The sequence below is a fragment of the Salvia miltiorrhiza genome, chromosome 1 (assembly GCF_028751815.1).
Source record: "Salvia miltiorrhiza cultivar Shanhuang (shh) chromosome 1, IMPLAD_Smil_shh, whole genome shotgun sequence".
NCBI lineage: Eukaryota > Viridiplantae > Streptophyta > Magnoliopsida > Lamiales > Lamiaceae > Salvia > Salvia miltiorrhiza.
This window is the reverse complement of record NC_080387.1, coordinates 42,956,109-42,976,513: the sequence shown is the minus strand read 5'-3', so window position 1 is coordinate 42,976,513 and position 20,405 is coordinate 42,956,109. Positions and strand designations below refer to the sequence as shown.

Here is a 20,405-nt window from a genome sequence, read left to right as displayed (position 1 = left end):
TAATTATAAATTTACTATTTTATTATACAGTTATAGCTCCTAAATAAAATACTTAGAGCACCCGCATCGCGGGTCCTCGATGGGGTACTCGAGGAGACCATCGTACCTCGAGGAGGGCGATGCGGCGAGGAGCTCCTCGAGGACTCCTCGAGTTATCGAGTATCCTCGATAGGGCGAAGGAGATGGCGCGTGCAATGCACGCGTCCAATTTAAAAAAAAAAAAATGAAAAAATCGAAAATTTGAATTTATATACACTTTTTGACTGCAGCTCCTCGGTCTCCGCACCTTTGACCGACGGATTTAATTTTTTTTTTTTTTTAATTTTCCCTTCTTCTCTTCTTTAAAACACCCATCTTCTTCTTCTCTTCTCCACACCTCTTCTCCTTCTTCCTTCATCCTTCTTCCTTCTTCTCTTCATAGCACTTCTTCTCCTACAATTTTCTCCGTCATGGATCCACACAACCCTTTCTACGATCCAAATTGGTGCCCTGATCTCTCCTCCGATTATCATCCCGATATGGGAGGAATCAACTTGGAGGAGAGCCCGCCCGAGGAGGAATCGGTGAGTGCTCAGCAGAGTGTCTCCCCACCAAAAAAAGGCGGCCGGAGGAAGGAAAAGGCCACCAAAATGAAGCACGACAAACCAAAAGTTTACCGTCATACTTACCTTCCACAGCATACGGATCTCATCGTCCAAATTTGGGCGGAGGAGACCAACGACTCGATCCGTGGGACGGATCATAAGGGAGAGTCATATTGGGGCCGGATCCGCGAACGTGTGTGCCCCATCCTCGGCGTCGACCTCGGCATTAAGCAACTTCAAGGCCACTGGTCCCGGGTGAGCGCGGATGTGCGTCTCTGGGAAGCTGTTTGGGTGGAGACGAGCAACAATTGGCCGTCCGGTCATTCGGATGATATGATTCGTGAAAAGGCCCAAACCATCTTCAAGGCTAGAAGCCCAACCAATGCCTCCTTCAATTTCTGGAACGCGTGGAGAACTCTCCGGCACAATCCCAAGTTCAAGTCGATGTACCTCCTTGGAGACGTGCATGCCTCCAAGAGGACAAAGACTACGGAAGAGGGCGGCTTCACCACCTCGGCGTCGGGCGAGGAGATCTCTTCTGCTCGGCCCATTGGCAACAAGGCGGCGAAGGCGGCGAAGGCGGCGGCGAAAGGGAAAGGGAAGGCTGCAGCGTCGCATACGAGCTCGGATCCTCCACCAGAAATTGTGGAGAGGTTGGATAGGAACGACGCGCAGATGAGGGCATTCACCGCCCAGTACCAGCGGAGGAACGATCTCCGGGAGAGGGAGCTCGATATGCAGCTCCTGAACACGGATACGACGAACATGACGGACGCACAACGTGCATTGCACGCGTCCATGGTCGCCGACGTGCTCAGGCGTCGTGGTCTATCCTAGGCTTTTAATTATGTGATTTTAATGATGTTTTAGGTTTTTTAAATTTTTATGTATTTTTTTTTATGTTTTAAGTAATTTTAAATTTTATGTTTAATCCAGTATTTAAATATGCAATTTAAATTATGCAATAAAATTTAAATGAAAAACATAAAATCAAAACTAATATTATCAAGGAGGCTATCAAGGAACCTCAATGCAGCACTACCTACTCAATAATACAAACACTATCAAGGAGGCTATCAAGGAGGCTATCAAGGAGGTCCCAATGCGGATGCTCTTATCACCAGAGCTGAGATCTGCAATGTGATTTCACCATACATATTGAACATCTGGGCACATTTTTTATGTTGGCCACGGCCCCATACAAATATATGATTTAAAGGAAAGCTCCAAATTATCTTTAATCCCAAGCAAAAATTAGTTTGGGAAATTAAAGGTGCAAGTATAACTTTAAGGCTACGCGTGTGTTGACTATGAGGTTTCTAAGTAGTTGGTTTATCTTATGACTAAATTGTTTCTATATATTTTTGCTGTGCGATTAGATTGTTTGTTTTCCAACTAATTTGTGCTAATTAAGTAGAAAGTTGATACACATATATAATGTTGAAGTGGTAAAGAGGACTTCAAAAGGAGTGATAATTTTCAAATTTAAGAATTTTAAAATAAAGTAGTATATATAGAAAGTCAGAAATATAATTTTGACAAAAGTCTGTTAAAACAATTACTATCTAAAAATGGGGAAGTATAATTTTGGGCCGCAATATATCTTAGATGAGTGGAAAAGTGAAATGGATGTTGTAATTATAATGCAAGATTAGGTCGGAAAAGTGATATGAGAATATGATTAAGGGTGTAAATGTAATAGTAATCAGGTGGTGACGTGGTTATTGATTGCCAGATCATGTCATGACTTCGTATTAAAGATACTCCCAACTTGAAACAAAATTAAAAAGAAATTGGTAAAGATACTCCTTAATTACCGGCCTTATAAATAAACTAATTCACGGGCCCCCACCATACCTTCTCATGCCTTAATCACACCTAATTATACATATTTTCTTCTTTTTCTAGAACATAGTTACAGTGCTTTCTTTAATTATGTATATAAAGGGCAAAAAAAAAACCTTTTTCTCGATAAATTTAAACTCGATTGAAATGATTAATTAGTCCTTCCAAAAAATGAAAAGGGGTGCATCTCATTTTGCACCTCATTTTTTCATATATACTTTTTGAAGAACTTCAATTTCACCAATGCTAATTAATATGCTATCTACGTTTGTGGAAGTTTTTGGGTACCTTCTTCTATTTTCAATTTGCAAAGATAGAATATCATAATTATTCATATGAAGATGTCTATCTCAGAAAGGAAGAGAAATGCGTTCAATAACGAATTCGATTAATAATAATCGCTAAGCTAATTACATATCTGTTTTCATTAAAGAAACCATAATTAGAAAAGCCCGCTACTAATAAATAAGTAGAACAAACCGCAAACGTAATAAGGGCTGTTAATTTTGTCCACAACCAACGGGTTCGTTCGAATAGACCAAAAAAAATAAAGGCCGGAAATTTCTAGGCTTAAAAAAATTAGTTCAATTGGCCTGAATCAAAAAATAATCTGAGCGTTTTACATTCTTTTTTTTTGAGAATGTGTTACATTCATTTATTCATTTTGAGCATGTTAATTTGAGTTTGTAGCTAATTCAGTAGGATGAGTATATCTGAGTTCACCATTGATGTCCACTTGAATTAATATAGTGTCCAAAGCACTTGTTCATGATTCAGCACATCTGAATTTTGAACTTAGGATCAACATGCGTAGATATTTGTTCTGCTTTTGCTATTTTCTTGGACAGCTATATATTGCTCTTAGAATATGACGTAAGAGCATCCACTGTGGTGCTACCCATAGTGGTGTCACATGTGTGCCAACTCAACAACTACCTTCTTTTCCAACTACCTCATAGTTTCTTCACTGTGCCACTAGCTCATATTTAACTATTCATAAACTCCATTATTATTATTATTATTATTATTATTATTATTATTATTATTATTATTATTATTATTATTATTATATACCAATATCACAACTTTCAATTAAAAAATGTGTTTTGGAGCCCGCCACTTTCTTACTTCCCAGGTAGTATTTTTGCTTGTTTTTGTTTGCTATCCAATTTTTACTTCCTTAAATTTGGTGTGCCACTATGGCGGAAGCATTTTACTACCCATCCAACTTTCTAGTATAGTGGATGGCCTAAGACAACATACTAACACTTATTCAACGTTACTATCACGACAACATATATAGTACTACTCACACTTATTTTCTTTTATTTTTTTTGATTGGCTTATTGTCAGGCTTCTGCTTCCACATGAGCTTCTTCTACAAACTCTAACACCTAACTTTCTAAGTCTACCTTCTTATGAATCTACATGTGCTGCTTAGGTGGGCACGTGAAGCGTCATGTGACAAACCATTGAAGTCAAACTCTTCATTATGTATTGTTATAAATATAAAAATCATCAAATATCAAAAGCAAGTAAATGATAATGAGTATCATTATGTATCATATAATAATCTAAGATTTACTCCTATAAATTTATACAAATCTAAATATCACCTTTAAAAATTTACTTTTAAGCTAAAGAGTTCTAAAATGAACAAATTATAAGTTTAATTTTTTTAGTCGCATAAATATTAAAAATGATGCCCAATAAAAATACTATAAAAATAAAATTAAATTAATAAAGAAAAGGGAATGAAATAGGGAAAAGATATAACCGTGAAATTCAAAAGAATGGATTTAGGAGAGAGAAGATGATAGATGAGAGAGGAGAGAGAAAAAGAAATAAATTTATGACTTTAAATAATAATAATTTATTTATTTTAAATTTATTTTTTGTAATTTTTACATCAAATTAAAGATCTTTTCGTTATCTTTAGTTTAACATCCATATTGAATATATTTTATGAATTAAAATTGATGATTTTTAAAAAAGAAGCAAAATTGAAAATAAGGTCATAGAATTAGATTGGTATAGCACATTGGCATCTATCTTCTTCCATCGTTAGCTTGACCTTGGCTTCTCAGAACTGCTGCTTTGGCATGCTTCTTGTTAGAGTAGAAGTACTCTATTTATTTATATTGTCGTTTAGTAGACATGTAACAGCTCACTCTGGTACATACGATGTTACATTTTTAGTCCAAATGGAAAAGAACAGAGCAATCATTGTAGAAATATAACTCTTGAATGAATATACTTCTTTGATCCTTGACACCTCATAAATTTGTCATTCTATTGGAAGAGATATTTACATATTAAGAGATAAGCTTGTTGATATACGACGAACGAATCCTACATGAAGAAGGAGTTTATCAAGCTGCCTCTATATAAACCAAAAGATTTCTTGAAGATCAGTTCGACTCTTTAATATTATCTCTACAACAGCTTTCGTGTGATCTACTGTTTTCTAGAGTAAGTTCGTTACTTTACTTTTCAATATTGGCTTGAGCAAAGTAAGTTTCCTGTTTGTGAGTTCTGCATCTTTGCTTTTCCATATCGGCTTGAGCAAGGTACGTTTATTGGTTGTGGTATTTACTTATTGTTTCGTGAAGTATTGAGTTGTAAAAGGGATTAGGTGGTGCTTGCCGGTGTTCACGCCTAGAAGGTTAGTTGTCGTCTAGCTTTCAATATTTCATTGTTGTTGAGGTTTTGGGAAGTTATAGAGGGGTAGAAAGATTGAGTTTTTTTGTAAGTCCTGCTGTAACTTAATCTCTCACAGTGGAATGTTTTCCCTGGGCGAGGCCCCCATACGTAGGTATTCTATCATCGAACTGCGTTACTATCCTTGGTGTGTTTCGGCTGTTACATTCGATATTGTTAAACTGCTATATGTACTAACTCGGTTTGTGGCGAGATCGAGATTATATACATGTGCTTTGGGACAGGTTGCACTTTCACTTCTCTTCACCAAAGCCTAAGAGGGTGTTTGGCTAAGCTTATTTTATAAGGCTTATAAGCTCTAATAACTTATAAGATGTAATATTTTAAGAGTTTATAAGTTATCAAAATATTTGGATAATTAAACTTATAAGCTAGAGAAATAATTGTTAGGTAGAGAGAAAAATCATAGTTACAGAGAAAAAATTGAAGAAATATGAAATTATAATGGTATGTGATGGTAATAACAAATAATAGTAAAACTATTTTCGTAAAAAGATTGTTGCTTATAAGATTTTGAAAAAATAAATTTTTAGTTTAGAAATTTATTTTCTATGAGCTTGTTTTTAATAAGTTGTTTAAAAGAGCTTATATAAACTTAGCCGCTAAGCTTATTTTAAAGAGCTTATAAGTTCCAACAGCTTAGAGCATCCGCATCTATTACGCGATGCCTCTTACTCGAGTAGAGCCCTTTCCTACTCGAGGAGCTCACGATAGATCGGGTAGCTCACGAGCGGCGGTACTGCGGGCGCGTGCTATGCACGCGCCGAATAAAAAAAATAAATTAAAAACATCAGATTTTGAAAATTGAAAATTGTGACCGTTTGGCAGTCTTGGAAATCGGTATATTTGACCGATTTTAATTTTATTTTTTTTTCTTCTCTTCTTTAAAACCCTTTATTCCTTCTTTCTCTCTATACAATTTCCACCATCATCAACCTTTTTCATCTACACCATCTTCAACATTTTTCCTCTCTCTAAAATTTCCATGGATCCACACAACCCAAACTACTATGATCTAAATTGGTGCCCCGATTTCTCCGGCGACTATCATCCCGATTTGAAGGGATGTAAATTTGGGGATGACCCTTCAACCGGCGAGGAGGAGCCACCGACAGCCCATAGTGCCGCCAAATCGAAGAAAGGCAACCGGAGGAAGGAAATCGCCTATAAGATCAAGTATGACAAACAGGCGGCGGCGGCGGGAGGAAGGACTATTCGTCATACCTACACCCTCAAGGAGACGGACCTCATCGTCAAAATTTGGAGTGAGAAGACCAACGACGCCATCCGTGGGGCCGATCAAAAGGGAGACACGTACTGGACACAGATTCTCGACCGTGTCAACCCCCTCATCTGCGCCAACCTCAAATACCGCCAAATTCAAGGGCATTGGGCCCTAGTGAGCGCGGATGTGCGGCTTTGGGAGGCAATTTGGACAGAGACGCACGCCCGGTGGCCTTCCAGCCATTCGGACGACATGCTCCGGGACAAGGCTCAAATCCTCTTCAAAGGTAGGAGCCCAACTAAGAGCGCGTTCAACTATTGGAATGCGTGAAAAATTCTCTAGAATAACCACAAGTTCAAGTCGATGTACCTCGAGGGAGACGTGCATTCCTCGAAAAGAAAGAAGACGGGCAAATTCACCACCTCGGCATCGGGCGAGGAGATCTCATCTTCCTGGCCAATTGAAAACAAGGCAGCGAGGGCGGCAGCGAGAGCGGCGAAGGGGAAGGCGTCGGAGAGGCTCGGAGGCTCCACCCGAATTGGTGGAGAGGTTGGATAGGTCCGACCAGAACTTGAAAGCAATCACCGCCGAGTACGCCAAGAAGAACGAGCTCAAGAGGGAGGAGCTCGATATGAAGCTCCTCAGCACGGGTACTACGCACATGACAGATGCACAAAGAACATTGCACAACTACATGGTCCAAGAAGTGATCAAGCGTCGTGGACTTATTTAGAGTAGGATTTTAATTTATGTAGTTTTTTATTATGTTTTTTAGATTTTAATTAAGTATTTTTAAATTATGTCTTCAGGTTTTTCTTTTTGGTATGTTGTAGGATTTTAAATAAATGCAATTTAAATTTGAATTAAATTGTGTTATTTAAATTTAAAGCAATTAAATTTAAATAAAAACCATAAAAATCAAAACTAAAAAAAATCAAGTAGACTATCAAGTAACCCCAATGTGGCCTCCTCTCCTCAATATGGCCCCTACTATCAAGTAAGCTATTAAGTAAGCCCAATGCAGATGCTCTTATAAGATATAGTTTCTTAAGAGCTTATAAGTTGTCAAAGTATTTGGATAATTGAGCTTATAAGCTAGAGACAAATTTATTTTGCTAAAGAAAGAAAATATTAATTAGAGAGAAAAAAACGAAATGAAAAGAACTTAAAATGGTATATGACGAAAATAACAAATTATAGTCGAATAATTTTTATAAAATAATTATTACGTATAAGATTATGAAAAAATAAATTGGATTAAGAGAACTTATTAATTTTCTTAAAATTTATTTTTAAATCTTATAATCTATTTAACTGCTTATTTTACCACATATGTAAAAGAGTTTATAAGCTCATAAACACTCTTAGCCTCGGCTAGAGACTTATATTGGTTCATCATTCTAAAACGCGAGGTTTTAGGATTATTCAAAACATGATTGGAATTTCAAATCTTAGCAAAAATTATATTATAAAATGATGTCAAACTACCAACAATTTTTCTATACTTTTATAATTTAATATACTATTAATATTTTTCACAGTAACTAAAAATCAAAATGGTATGTCTTCCCACGAAATTTATAAAAATATTTTTGACAATCAAATGGAGTACATTTATTAAGGAACGAAAAGAGTAACGATAGTAATGTATGAAATTTCTTTCGTGTTTCCTTTGTTCGCCCTCAAGATGTGGTTTCGCATTTCGCTGCTTTTACTGGTTTGGGGAGTTCTAAGCAGAACAGAAAATTCCTTTCGGCGCTCTGGTGTTGTGTCAATTGGGTACTCTGGAAGTGTCGGAACGAGAGTCGCTTTGAAGGAAGAGTTTGGGAGATTCAGTCCTTGATCTTGGAAGTCAAAACAAGATTGTGGAGTTGGGGTAAAACTTTTGTTTCTTTTAATCCCGGTTCCAGCTTTAAGAACTGGATTTCTGGCAACCCACCTCCTCTGTGTATGTAAAGTCTTTGTTTTGGCCTTTGTTCTCTGGTATCTCTGGTACCATTTTGCTTCAATAAAGCTTTTTCTTATCAAAAAAAAAAAAGTAACGTATGAAATTTGAAAAGTTAAATTAACTTAAATAAGCAAAAATATAGTGATGGGTGAGACCGGCGCCTAGAAAACCCCGAAGGGCCCCAAACCACACACCGCTGAGCACTCTCTATTGAGTCGAATGCACGCAAAGCATAATTCTACATAAAGCAAACGTGGCGTCCATGCTGGCAATCTCTTGCACGTGTCATCAGCACGTAGTTTGACTTATGATCAAGATTTTCAAAATTAAGGAAAAAATTTAAATTAAGAAAAATCAGGATGTTGTCCCGGAATCCGGCCCTTCGGTATTTTTTATTTATTCCGTCTTTAATTCAATAAATATAACCGAAAAGGCAGAGCATTAATAAATTTTTGTTTTAAAAAAAAACAATATATAAATACCCCTCTCCCCTCCACTAGGGAGAGAGGGAATTAGACCGAAGTAAAAGGCATGCAGTGTGTTGTGTCAATGTTTTAGAGAGAGAAAACCAAAACGCGCTCCCGCCTTTCTAGAGAGATAAACAACAGGCGAGATTTTCCCACTGCTACAGTCGCTTTTTTGGGTGTTTGTTTTCAGAGGTTTGGGCTGTGTGAAATATGGAGTGGCCGACGTATTTGGATGAATATGAAAAGCTTCTTATTCGAATGTCTACGCCGAGGTCAGCTCTCCTTCACTGCGTCTTCTCTGTGAAATTTTTTCATTTCTGCAATTTTTTTTTTCGTATTTGAAATTTAAATTGTTTTGAAACTTTTTTTGAATTCGTTTTCGTAACTCTTTCTGGAGATAGAAACACAAAATTTCGGAGAAAGTTCTTCACGAAGTTGTTAGTTTCTCTGTTTTAATATGTTTCTTTGGAAGGAAATAAAAAGAAAATCTCGAGAAATCTGATATTATGTCTCTTGATCCCGGGATATCTCCACCAAGTTCTGATCTTCTTCCGGAAAAACAAAAATATTTTTTCCGGCTAATTTTTGTGCGTGTCTTCATGGATCTGTGAATCGATCACAGGATTAGTGGACGATTTCACGCAATTATTCACCCTAAATGAATTTAATTAACTCAATTATTCGCCAATTTCTTTCCTTCCAAGTTACTCTGTCGAAATTTCAGACTTTCCACAAAATTGACCTCGTGAGAATTCTCGAATTAGTCTTATGAATTTCCAATAATGCCCCTCTTCTGACCTCGTCTCCGTCGACTTCTTGCAGGGTCATGATCGACAATGCGGGATGCTCCAACGCGACACGCGTCACGGTAATGGATCCTTCCAGTCCAAAATTCTCAAATTCTAGTAATTTCTATTTTCATTAATTTTTTTGATTTTTCTTCTTACAGATCGATAGTGCTAGGAAGCACGGAATTCTTCTGGAAGCTATTCAGGTTTTGACGGATTTGAATCTGTCAATTAAGAAGGCTTACATTTGCTCCGACGGGCGGTGGTTCATGGACGGTGGGTAAAATGGCAAATTTGCTTTTGCTGCCGTTCGATTTTCGAGGCAGGGGTGGATTTTAATTTATTTTTAACGCTTTGCAGTTTTTCACGTGACCGATTTGAACGGAAACAAATTAACTGATGAGAGCGTTTTGGGCTGCATTGAGGAGGTAACCATTAATAACCGCAGTTAAATGTTGTCGTCTAAAAAAAGCTGATGAAATTCTTGCAATAATAATTAATGAGTTGTGCTGCGGCGGTTATGGTTGGTGCAGTCACTCGAGACGGTTCATTACGGTAGATCGAAAAGCATTGATGGCCTAACTGCCTTGGAGCTAACGGGCACGGATCGGGTGGGGCTGCTATCCGAGGTTTTCGCGGTGCTGTCGAATCTGCAGTGCAATGTGGTTGATGCCAAGGTGTGGACCCACAACGGCCGGATCGCGTCCTTGATCTACTTGAAGGACGATGACTCGGGGTGCCCGGTCGAGGATTCTGAGAAGCTGGAGAAGATGGAGGGGATGTTGAGGAATGTATTGAGAGGGGATAATGATATCCGGAGTGCTAAAACCTCGGTGTCTCTGGCCGTGACTCACACGGAGAGACGGCTTCACCAGATGATGTTCGCGGATAGGGACTACGATGGCAATGTTTGTGGCGATGCCCCTGTTGTGTTGGTGCAGAACTACTTGGAGAAGGATTATTCTGTTGTGAGTATCCACTGCAAGGATAGGAACAAGCTTCTGTTTGACGTGGTTTGCACGTTGACGGATATGGAGTACGTCGTTTTCCATGCCACCGTGGACACATCGGGCGACAGAGCATCCTTGGTATGGTATTGCATTGGAATTTTTAATGTGCATATATGCTGTGTTGGTGAGTTGGTTATGGTGTTTGTCTTACAATGTGGCCTGTGTTTCTTGATCAGGAATTCTTCATCAGACACATGGATGGGACCCCGATAAGCTCGGAGGCCGAAAAGCAGCGCGTGATCCTCTGCATTGCTGCTGCGATCAAAAGGAGAGCATCTCAGGTGATGCATTGTTCCTTTACACATATGTAAAGCCTACATTTTTCTTGGCACATGTTGCTTTTGAGCAATTAGAGGAATATATGTTGTTGTCTTTGTGTGTCAATGCCTTGAGACCTTTTGAGTCCACTCTAATGCGATCTTTAAATTATTTATTTATCCAATAGGGTGTTAGGCTCGAGCTCTGCACGGTCGATAGGAAGGGTCTCCTGGCCGACGTGACACGGACATTCCGTGAGAATGGGCTCAACGTGGCGAGGGCAGAGATCTCGACCACGATGGGGACGGCCCGCAACGTGTTCTATGTGACGGACGCGGTTGGCAATGCTGCCGACGAGAAGATCATCGACTCGGTCCGGCAGAAGATCGGGGTGAGTAGCTTGAAAGTTAAGGAGCTGCCGTTGATCTACCACGACAAGGGGGAGAGGGAGGAGGCGACGACGGCCATGATTTGGTCGATTGGGAGCATGGTGAGGAGGAATCTATACAACTTGGGATTGATCAAATCTTGTTCTTGATTTTGTTTTTGTTTGGTGGCATATTCTTTGCTTCGATGCTTTGAGGTTTGGCTTGGCTGTCTGGATTGAGAGATTGGCCTACAAACGCATACTAGGTGGATGACATGGGGCCCACCTCCCCAACCCCTTTTTCTTATTAAATGTAGTAAATTTAGAGTGAAATTTATGGTTGGAGGGATTAGATGAGAGAAGATTAGGTTGGTAGTAGTGGTTAGAAGGGGATCTTGGTTTCGTAGGATATATGTGTGTGTACATATCTGTCTTCTGTAAATACTTGAAAACTTTTTCTTTTTCGAATTTTAATTAACTAATCTTTTTCTTGTTTATAATAGTATTAGTATTTCATTTCATATTTCTTGTGTTTTATTGAACCGACTAATTTGGTCGTGGAATGGACCGCTCAACCATACATGTACAATTTTCATATTTTTGTTGAATTTTTTTAATGTTGCTTGGTTTGGGTTCATTGACTAGTTTGAAAGTGACATTGGTAGCTAGGCTGAGCTGTCTATTTTTGACTTTTCCGCCAAGCTCTTTAACTCATTTTCAAATAAATACGAGTTAAGCCACAAGCTAAGGGAAGTTCTTCTGTTCAGACACATTGAAAGTTTTACTATATGGGGAAAATCTAATTTTTTACCTTAGTTTTTCATCGTTTTTTTTATTTTATTTTATTTTTCACGTTTTCTCCTTGAATAGGAGTGCATTGATGCAAAAGAAAAAGTTTAAAAAGAATGATATTTTCCCTTTCAGATATAAAGTTTTATTAGTCGATCATAAATGTGTTCCTACAAAGATGGAAGTGTGGCGCGGGACCAATTTGTGCCCCTCACCCAAATATGCAGAAATGCTCTTCTTCAGTTTGAAAATAAATAAATTAACAAAAAAATTACAGCTTGGTTGGGTAAGTGGTCTATTGCGTTAATTTTTAAGATTTTTTTGTCTCGTGGAGTTCATTAAGAGAGAGTATCTCTTGATACTTTGGCCAACTAGCTTTTGTTCGTTTTGTTCCTCAGAGACATGGGATATAACGTTGATTTTTTAGAATAGCATTTAAAAATGAAAGAAAATAGTTAGTTAGTGGAATAGTGGTAAATAGAGGTCAAAGTAAGTGGAAATTAGACGGCCTAGTTGTTTGTTATCGAGGAAAACACCAGCGCTTGAGACATGTCGACCAATGCATATTAATTAACTAATTGTGGCTGCTTCCTCCTTCGATTTCCCCAACACATTTTCTTCATCGATTTCTGTCCTTGTCTCTGTCTCCTCTCCTTGCTTTATTACTTGCTTTAATCAAATTCAAAATCCACAATTAGAGTATCTCTTGATTCTCATCGCTAATAACTGCCATTTGCACTTCGCAAGAAAAATATTTTTATATGATTAATATTAATTTAATTATTATATTTATAATATAACAAAATAATTCATTTTAACTGAATATATTTAAACTAAATATTAAAAAAAATTATAATAATAAAATTGATATTATGAAGAAGCAAAAAAGAAATAAAAATATAACAAATTGAAAAATAAATTTATTCTAAAAAGGTGTGAGAGTGAGAGAGAATATTTTTTTTAGTTTTAATTTTTAAATAAATAGTACTATAACTTTTACATTTTAAATTAAATATTTATTTAAAGTATTTTTAAGACATTATGTTGAGTATTTCATAATTATTCGAAATTTATCCTGACGCGCGTGTACGCCTGCAAATCTACGTCATTGAATTGTTCCGGATTCCCACTAATCACAAGATTTTTCTTTTCGTTATTATTCTCAATATCTTTCTTTATTTGGTTTTTGTCCTCGTCGATTAAATATAGAGTATTTTTTTTATGTATAAGATTAAAGAGTTTTACAGTAATTGTCAATAAATCAATATAATTTGCTAATTATTATAATTAAAAAATAATGTAAATACAAGTCAAAAAAATAAACAAAAATAAAAATATAGAAAATGAACTAAAATCAAAATATAAAAGAAAACAAAGAAAAAAAACTGGATATGAGGAGGGAGGAAAAAACAACTTTAAAAAAAATAAAAAATTCTAAACCTTTATAAAATCATATATTTTTTATTCTAAATTTATTTGTTATAATTTTTGCATCAAATTACGATGCATATTGAATATTTTCATGATTCAAATTCAGCAATTTTTTTTTTTTTAAAAAAACTTGAAATTGGAAAAAGGAAAGAAATAGAGAGATGAAAATTTTGGTGTAAAAAATACTGCTTTAAAAATTGTGCACTCATAATACTAGTATAGATTTGAAGCTTAATATTTAAGTTCGAATCCTCCAAATAAAGTAAAATGATTGCAAACTTAGCATTCAAGTTCAAATCCTCCAAATAAAGTATAATCGTCTTGGTCACTCAGAATTATGCTTAAAAAATACTAGAAATAGTTTGACTAAAATTTGGTGAATGAAAGCAGATACCCGAAGACAAATGGAAGCATATAAACATGCACTACAGGTTGAGAAATCAAAGCTACATATAAAACAAAGAGAGAAATTATAAAATAAAAATTAGGGTTAAGTGGATGGATGGGGTTTGGTAACAACGTGGTGTGGCGGTAATCACGGCAGGCTGAGCTGTCTCCGTCGTCTGCACCGACATATATTGTCTGTACACTCTATATATTTATATGAAATTGAAATATGATGATCACGAGTTGCAGGAGTCTCGCATACTTCCTTCGCCTTTTCACATTGTTGGACTCGAGAATTTAGACTTTGTTTTTCTATAAACTTAAATATTCTTTTAGAAATGTATGTTGAAATTATTGGCCCAAACCTCAGGCTCATTCTTTGGTAGCCCATTACCCTTTTTCAGCCTACTTGTGACAGCTTATTTCTGGGTTTAAATAGCAGTCCCAATTGCATTAATATTTATGGAAATTGATTTGAAACCCTTGCTGCCTCCTTCTTTCTTGTTCCCACCTTCATTTTCTTTGCGTTTTTGAGTGAAAACGAGAAGCTTTATCCGTATCTTCATCTCACTTTTTATCTTCACCGTACCTTTGGTTGAAGTGTGAACAAGCTTTGTGCTTATAGGGCCCGCCCTGATATTTTGGGGGCCCTAGGTGAAAAGAAAAAAATAAGCCCATTTTTTATTTATGCTGCACAACTTAAATATTAACGGTAAAATGCAATAAATCATAAAATAACAATCAAATAATAGTTAAAATAAGAGACAAATGGGGGTGTATTCGTTATGGAATTTAATGGATTTCTATGAATTTTAAAAGTCTGGGTGTATTCGTTCAAGACTTTTTAAAATCCATACAAATCTAGGTGTATTCGTTATTCCATTGACTTAAAATCCAGAATGACTTTCATGGATTTCATCCAAAAAATACACACGACGAAATCCGGCCAAGAACCACGAGAATTGAAATCCATGAAGTTTTAAGCAAGCGCTGAGTTCCAGCGCCCGCGGCCAAGAAGCCAGCGAGCGCTGGAACTCAGCCACCGTTGAGAGAGTCCAGCATACGCTCTATTTCTTCTTCTCGGAAATGCTTCTGCAAACAACCGTCGCCGCCTCCGCCTCCGCCTCGCCGGTTGGGTGCCGGTACTTATATACCTCCAAGAATCCGACGCAAAACCCCTCATCATTCTCTATCACCAAAATCCCCTTCTTACCTCCTCTCGATAGGGGATTTCATCTCTGCGGCATATCAGCAAACACTTGGCGCTATAACAGTAATGGTCAGCAGATCAATAACGCCATCTGCCACTTTGGTGGAGGCCCCAGTATTGTGGGCCGGCCGCCTCTGCATTTCCTATGTTCTTTTGAAAACTGGGTTGGCTGGATCTGCCGACAATCCAATCTTTTCTGGTACTTCATCTGAGTGTGTGTGCGAAGAAGTGGTAGACAAATACTGTCTCCAATCAATTACCTGCCCTCCTGTATCTGACTTTGTGCCATAAACTTGAATTTTGGTTCATGTTTCCTGGTTGGGTAAATATCATATTAAACCTTAAACTATACCCGCTTTATCAAAAATACACTGAAACTTTCGAAATGCTATCAAAACCCTCAAAGTATCAGGATTTTATCAAATATATCCCGCATCTATTTTCCGGTCACCAGAAATATGACGTGGCTCGCCGGATGCCACAGTGTAATTTAAATTCTATTTTTTAAAATCCATGTCATTTTTTTATTCTCTTTTTTTAATCCATGTCATTCTTTTATTCTCATTTTTTTATTCTCTTTTTTACGGTTTTACCAAACTCACCCACACACCCAGTACGGAGCTAATCTCCTTCCCTTCTCTCGGTTCTGCCGCCGCCTGAGGCCGGCGAATGCTCGGCGCGAACCGGCGCCGTCCGCCTCCACGCCGGCGTCTCTCTGCTTGAGCCGACGCCCCTTCTTCTTCTCCATCGCTGAAACACACCCACACACATCTCTCGTCTCTCTCGCTCTCGATCGCTGTCGCGCCGCGCTACCACGCCTGGAACCACCGTCACCCCGACGTCGCCGCTGCTGAAGCAACGCCGCCGCCCGGATCTGCTGCTGCTTCGCCCGGATCTGCTGCTGCTTCGCTCGGAGTCGAGGTCGCCGCTGCTGAAGCAACGCCGCGCCGCCCGGATCTGCTGCTGCTTCGCCCGGAGTCGAGGTCGCCGCTGCTGAAACAACGCCGCGCCGCCCGGATCTGCTGCTGCTTCGCCCGGAGTCGAGGTTGCCGCTGCTGAAGCAACGCCGCGCCGCCCGGATCTGCTGCTGCTTCGCCCGGATCTGCTGCTGCTTCGCCCGGAGTCGAGGTCGCCGCTGCTGAAGCAACGCCGCCGCCCGGATCTGTTGCTGCTTCGCCCGGAGTCGAGGTCGCCGCTGCTGAAGCAACGCCGTCGCCCGGATCTGCTGCTGCTTCGCCCGGAGTCGAGGTTGCCGCCCCCTGAAACCCCGCGTGGGGCTGCTACCGTTTCGCGATTTTGATTGATTAGAATAAAAGAGAATATAAAATAATGACATGGATTAAGAAAAGAGAATAAAAAAATGACATGGATTTAAAAAAATAGAATTTAAATTACACTGTGGCATCCGGCGAGCCACGTCATATTTCTGGTGACCGGAAAAGAGATGCAGGATATATTTGATAAAATCCTGATACTTTGAGGGTTTTGAGAGCATTTCAAAAGTTTCAGGGTATTTTTGATAAAGCGGGTATAGTTTAAGGTTTAATATGATATTTACCCTTCCTGGTTTGCATAGTTGTGTCTTGTGACATTAGTGAACATGAGTATAGATCCCATAACATAACATAAAGTACAGAACATGAGAAGAAGAAATAGAGCGACGGTTGTTTCCAGCGCTCGCTGGATTCCCAGCGGTCGCTGGGTTTCCAGCGGTGCTGGGACTCAGCGGACGTTGGTTTTCATGGATTTCAATTCCAGAATTATCCCCTAAAGTCTTCGAAAATCAGTGAAAATCGGGGTGAAATCCAACCACGATTTCTTTGAAAGTCGTCTGGAATCTATGTGAATTCCATGGACTTTTTAAAGTCTGTGGAAATCCACAACGAATACACCCCCCAAAGAGTAGTGAACTGCGGCCCTTAAGAGACTGAGATTATACGTGATATTGAGTGGAAAGGCAGAGGCTGAGGCAAGCGCACAGTGAGAGAGAGAGAGAGAGAGAGAGAGAGAGAGAGAGAGAACACAAAAGTGAGAGAAGAGAGTCGTGAGAGAGAACAGAGAAGTGAGAGGGGAGAGATCAGTTTGCATTGTGTTACCATTTAGGAATATAATTTTTATTTTTCCTACTGATGCCATTGACTTAGGAGTGAAATAGGAAAATAAATTTTTTAGTGCACAATATTAGTATTAGGTCTAAAATTTGGGGCCCTGGGCCATTGTCCCACTAGAATTACACAAGGGCCAGCCCTGTGTGGTTGTGTGTCTTCTTCATCTGATGTTTGCTATCTCTACGTACAGGGCCGGCCCTGAGGGCGGGCGGGCATGGGCGACGGCCCAGGGCCCCAAAAAATTGAGGGCCCAATTTTTTTAATATATCCCATTAATTATAGGCTTTATGTATACTAAACAATATTAGATAACATAATTTATTGTCAAAAATTCAAAATTCAATTTAAAATCAATTTCAAATTAATTTGATGATAATTTTGTAACATAATTTTGAGGGCCCAAAATTTTAAATATATCTCATTAATTATAGACTTTATATATACTAAAAATATTAGGCAATACTCCAAATTTTTTTATCAAATTTATATTATATTAAAACTTCAAAGTTCAAATCCAACTGTAAAATTATGCTGACAATGTCAGTTACTAACAGATTGTTCTAAAATGAGCTTCTCAAATTTAAAATTGTTGAAAATGTATTTGAGATCGTCAATGTCCCTAAAGAGATTGAATGATTTGACAATATCTATATACATATATAAAAGCTCAATCACTTTCAAAAATAGTAAGTTATGTTTTCCTGCCAAAAATCACCTTACTATTGTTTAAAATAATTTTTTCTTTCTATTTTTTTTATCAATCTACTCTAGATAATAATAATAATAATAATAATAATAATAATAATAATAATAATAATAATAATAATAATAATAATATAAAAATCATACAAAAGCGTACTAAAAATTTAATAAATGTAAATCATACTAGAAATTCTATTTTTAAGATACATATATATATATATATATATATATATATATATATATATAATTATTTATCTACAAATTTATATTTTAAGCTAAAGAGTTCTAAAATGAAAAAAAAATATAAGTTTAATCTTAGTAACTGCATTAAATTGTTATAATAAAAAATATAAATATAAAAATAATACCATATAATAAAAAATATATAAAAAAATACAGAATAAAATAAACAAATTTTAAAATGTTATGATTTTTGATCATGACAAATTTTATATTTCATCTTTGCTAGGTTGTATTTGTTAATTTTATCAAAATACAAATTTTAAAATTAAACTATATACTCATTATATATATAGTACTGTGAATATTTCAGTAGAAATTTTGTATAAGTTATTTTAATATAATGTGTATATATTATATCATCTTTAATTTTGTCAAGCATGAATGAAATTAAAATTCAGGGCAAATTCATGAATGAGCTAAAGTTTATGTATTTATATTGCAACTTTATATAGTTGAAAAAATAGCAAAATTCACTAATAGTTTGTGGATTTACAGTCAATTAATGCCTAAAAAAATATTATGAAATGCAAATCAGTAAAAAGTAATTAAAAGTTCCAAAACCCCTTTCAAAATTAATAGAAAATTTGAAAGAAAAATATCTAGACATTTTGGTGGAATTTTTTTAAATAGATAATAATAATTGTTAGTTAAAAAGGTTTTGTCAAGATCTTGGTCATTCATTTTATATCATCCAATTATAAGATGGTTTTATCTTCATTTTAATTCTATTATCTTTATTAAGAGATTTTAGATAACATAGATTTGAACGATATCGTAGATGATTTTGCAAGTAAAAATGCTAGATGAAATCATTTTTTATAAGTAATGGAAAATTTTATTTTTTAATATATTGATGCGCTAATAGATTGAGGGCCCATTTTTATAATTTAGCCCATGGCCTCATTTTTCTCAGGACCGGCCCTGTCTACGTAAGCTAGTTGGAGTGAGGTTGAGGGTGAACTTGGCAGTGGAGTTTCCGGATGAGGACTACCCTTGGATTTGAGAGAGATTGAGATTTGAGCCGAGAATCTACTGCGGCTACATTGTCTCTGAACCACCGCTGTCGCAGCCATACTGTCATGTTGTTGCTGCTGCCGCGTCGTCTGCAAATAGCTTCGTTTCCGAAAACTGATTTTAGTATCTGGAAGCAGAAAATGAAGTGCATTTTAGTCCAACGATATATGTTTAAGGCTATCGATAATTCATATGCTAAAGATGAAGCTGAGGAAAAAAAAGTTGACATGAATAAACTTGCATTGTCATCTGCTCCCTAAATAACTTCCTAGTACGAGTTTTAAGGAAAATTTGTTAAGTGTATTGGTAGTGGAAAAAAATTGTTATAATTAGTATTGAAAATTGTGAAAAAATGTTATAATTAGTATTGAGAATGGTGAAAGGTAGAAAAGTAAGAATAAATAACACTACTACAAAAAAAGCTCATAGACTACAGTATAACACCGTAGTTTATGTGATTTAATAAACGTAGTTGTAGTCTATTTCCATCAATATAGACTACGTTATAAAACCGTAGTCTATAGTTACTTAAGACTACACTTTAGACGCACATATACAACGTGTGAAAACTGTTGTCTATGTGTAATCATATACTACACGTGGAAACCGTAGTTAATTCTGTTCAAAATTGTAGTGTATTGGAAGAATAGACTACGGTTTTGTCAACTAGAAATGGTAGTCTATACTCCCTCCGTCCCAATAATCTTGTCCCACTTTCCTTTTTGGTCTGTCCCAATAATCTTGTCCCATTTCCTTTTTTGGAAAAATTTAGGGTTTGATTAGTTAATTAAACATCATCCTAATTAAGGCTAAAACAAATTGGCCCACCCCTTCATCCTACACTCTCACCCTCTCTATTTCTCACACACAGATCACGCACACACACCAGCACAGTCGCCTCTTTCTTCCACAAAATTCCGTCACCGTTCCTCTCCGGGCGGCGTCAGCCGCGCCTGAATCCGGTGAACCGCGCCTCTTTCAGTTACCCTCTTCTGCAAATTTCGAGCCCTAGTGGCCTCCACCGCCTTCCCACTGGCCTCCTCTCATAGGCGCTGCCTCCATTCTTCCCCCTCTGTTCCGCCGGCGCCGGCGCCGCCTCCCCCATCCCCCTCTATTCACCTGGCGCCGCTTCCCTCTTTCAATTTCTGAGCTGAGACTTTGAGGAGCTGCTGGATATGGAATCTCCTCCACATTTTTCAGAATGGGCTTTGATGTGTGTGCTTGGCAGTCCATTTGTCTCAAAATTCAGTCTTTTCAGTTCCCTTTTCTTTCTATTGTAGCAATTTTGTAGGTTGAGACTGTAATTTT

At 37.4% G+C, this 20,405-nt stretch overlaps 1 protein-coding gene across 1 annotated transcript; it reads left to right on the top strand.

Moving 5' to 3' along the window:
• Positions 1–8,751: 8,751 nt before the first annotated feature.
• LOC131025949 (ACT domain-containing protein ACR8) lies at positions 8,752–11,713 on the top strand. The gene is made up of 7 exons (XM_057955729.1): positions 8,752–9,062; positions 9,613–9,658; positions 9,740–9,854; positions 9,939–10,006; positions 10,112–10,666; positions 10,765–10,869; positions 11,034–11,713. Exons 1-7 carry the CDS (start codon positions 9,001–9,003, stop codon positions 11,382–11,384), a joined length of 1,302 nt encoding a protein of 433 aa, XP_057811712.1. The 5' UTR covers positions 8,752–9,000; the 3' UTR covers positions 11,385–11,713.
• Positions 11,714–20,405: the final 8,692 nt, after the last annotated feature.

Coding starts and splice junctions, on each gene's coding strand:
- LOC131025949 (XM_057955729.1), top strand. CDS start 9,001: ATGGAGTGGCCGACGTATTTGGATGAATATGAAAAGCTTCTTATTCGA. Junction 10,667..10,764: donor CGGGCGACAGAGCATCCTTG/GTATGGTATTGC, acceptor TTTCTTGATCAG/GAATTCTTCATCAGACACAT. Junction 10,870..11,033: donor TCAAAAGGAGAGCATCTCAG/GTGATGCATTGT, acceptor TTTATCCAATAG/GGTGTTAGGCTCGAGCTCTG.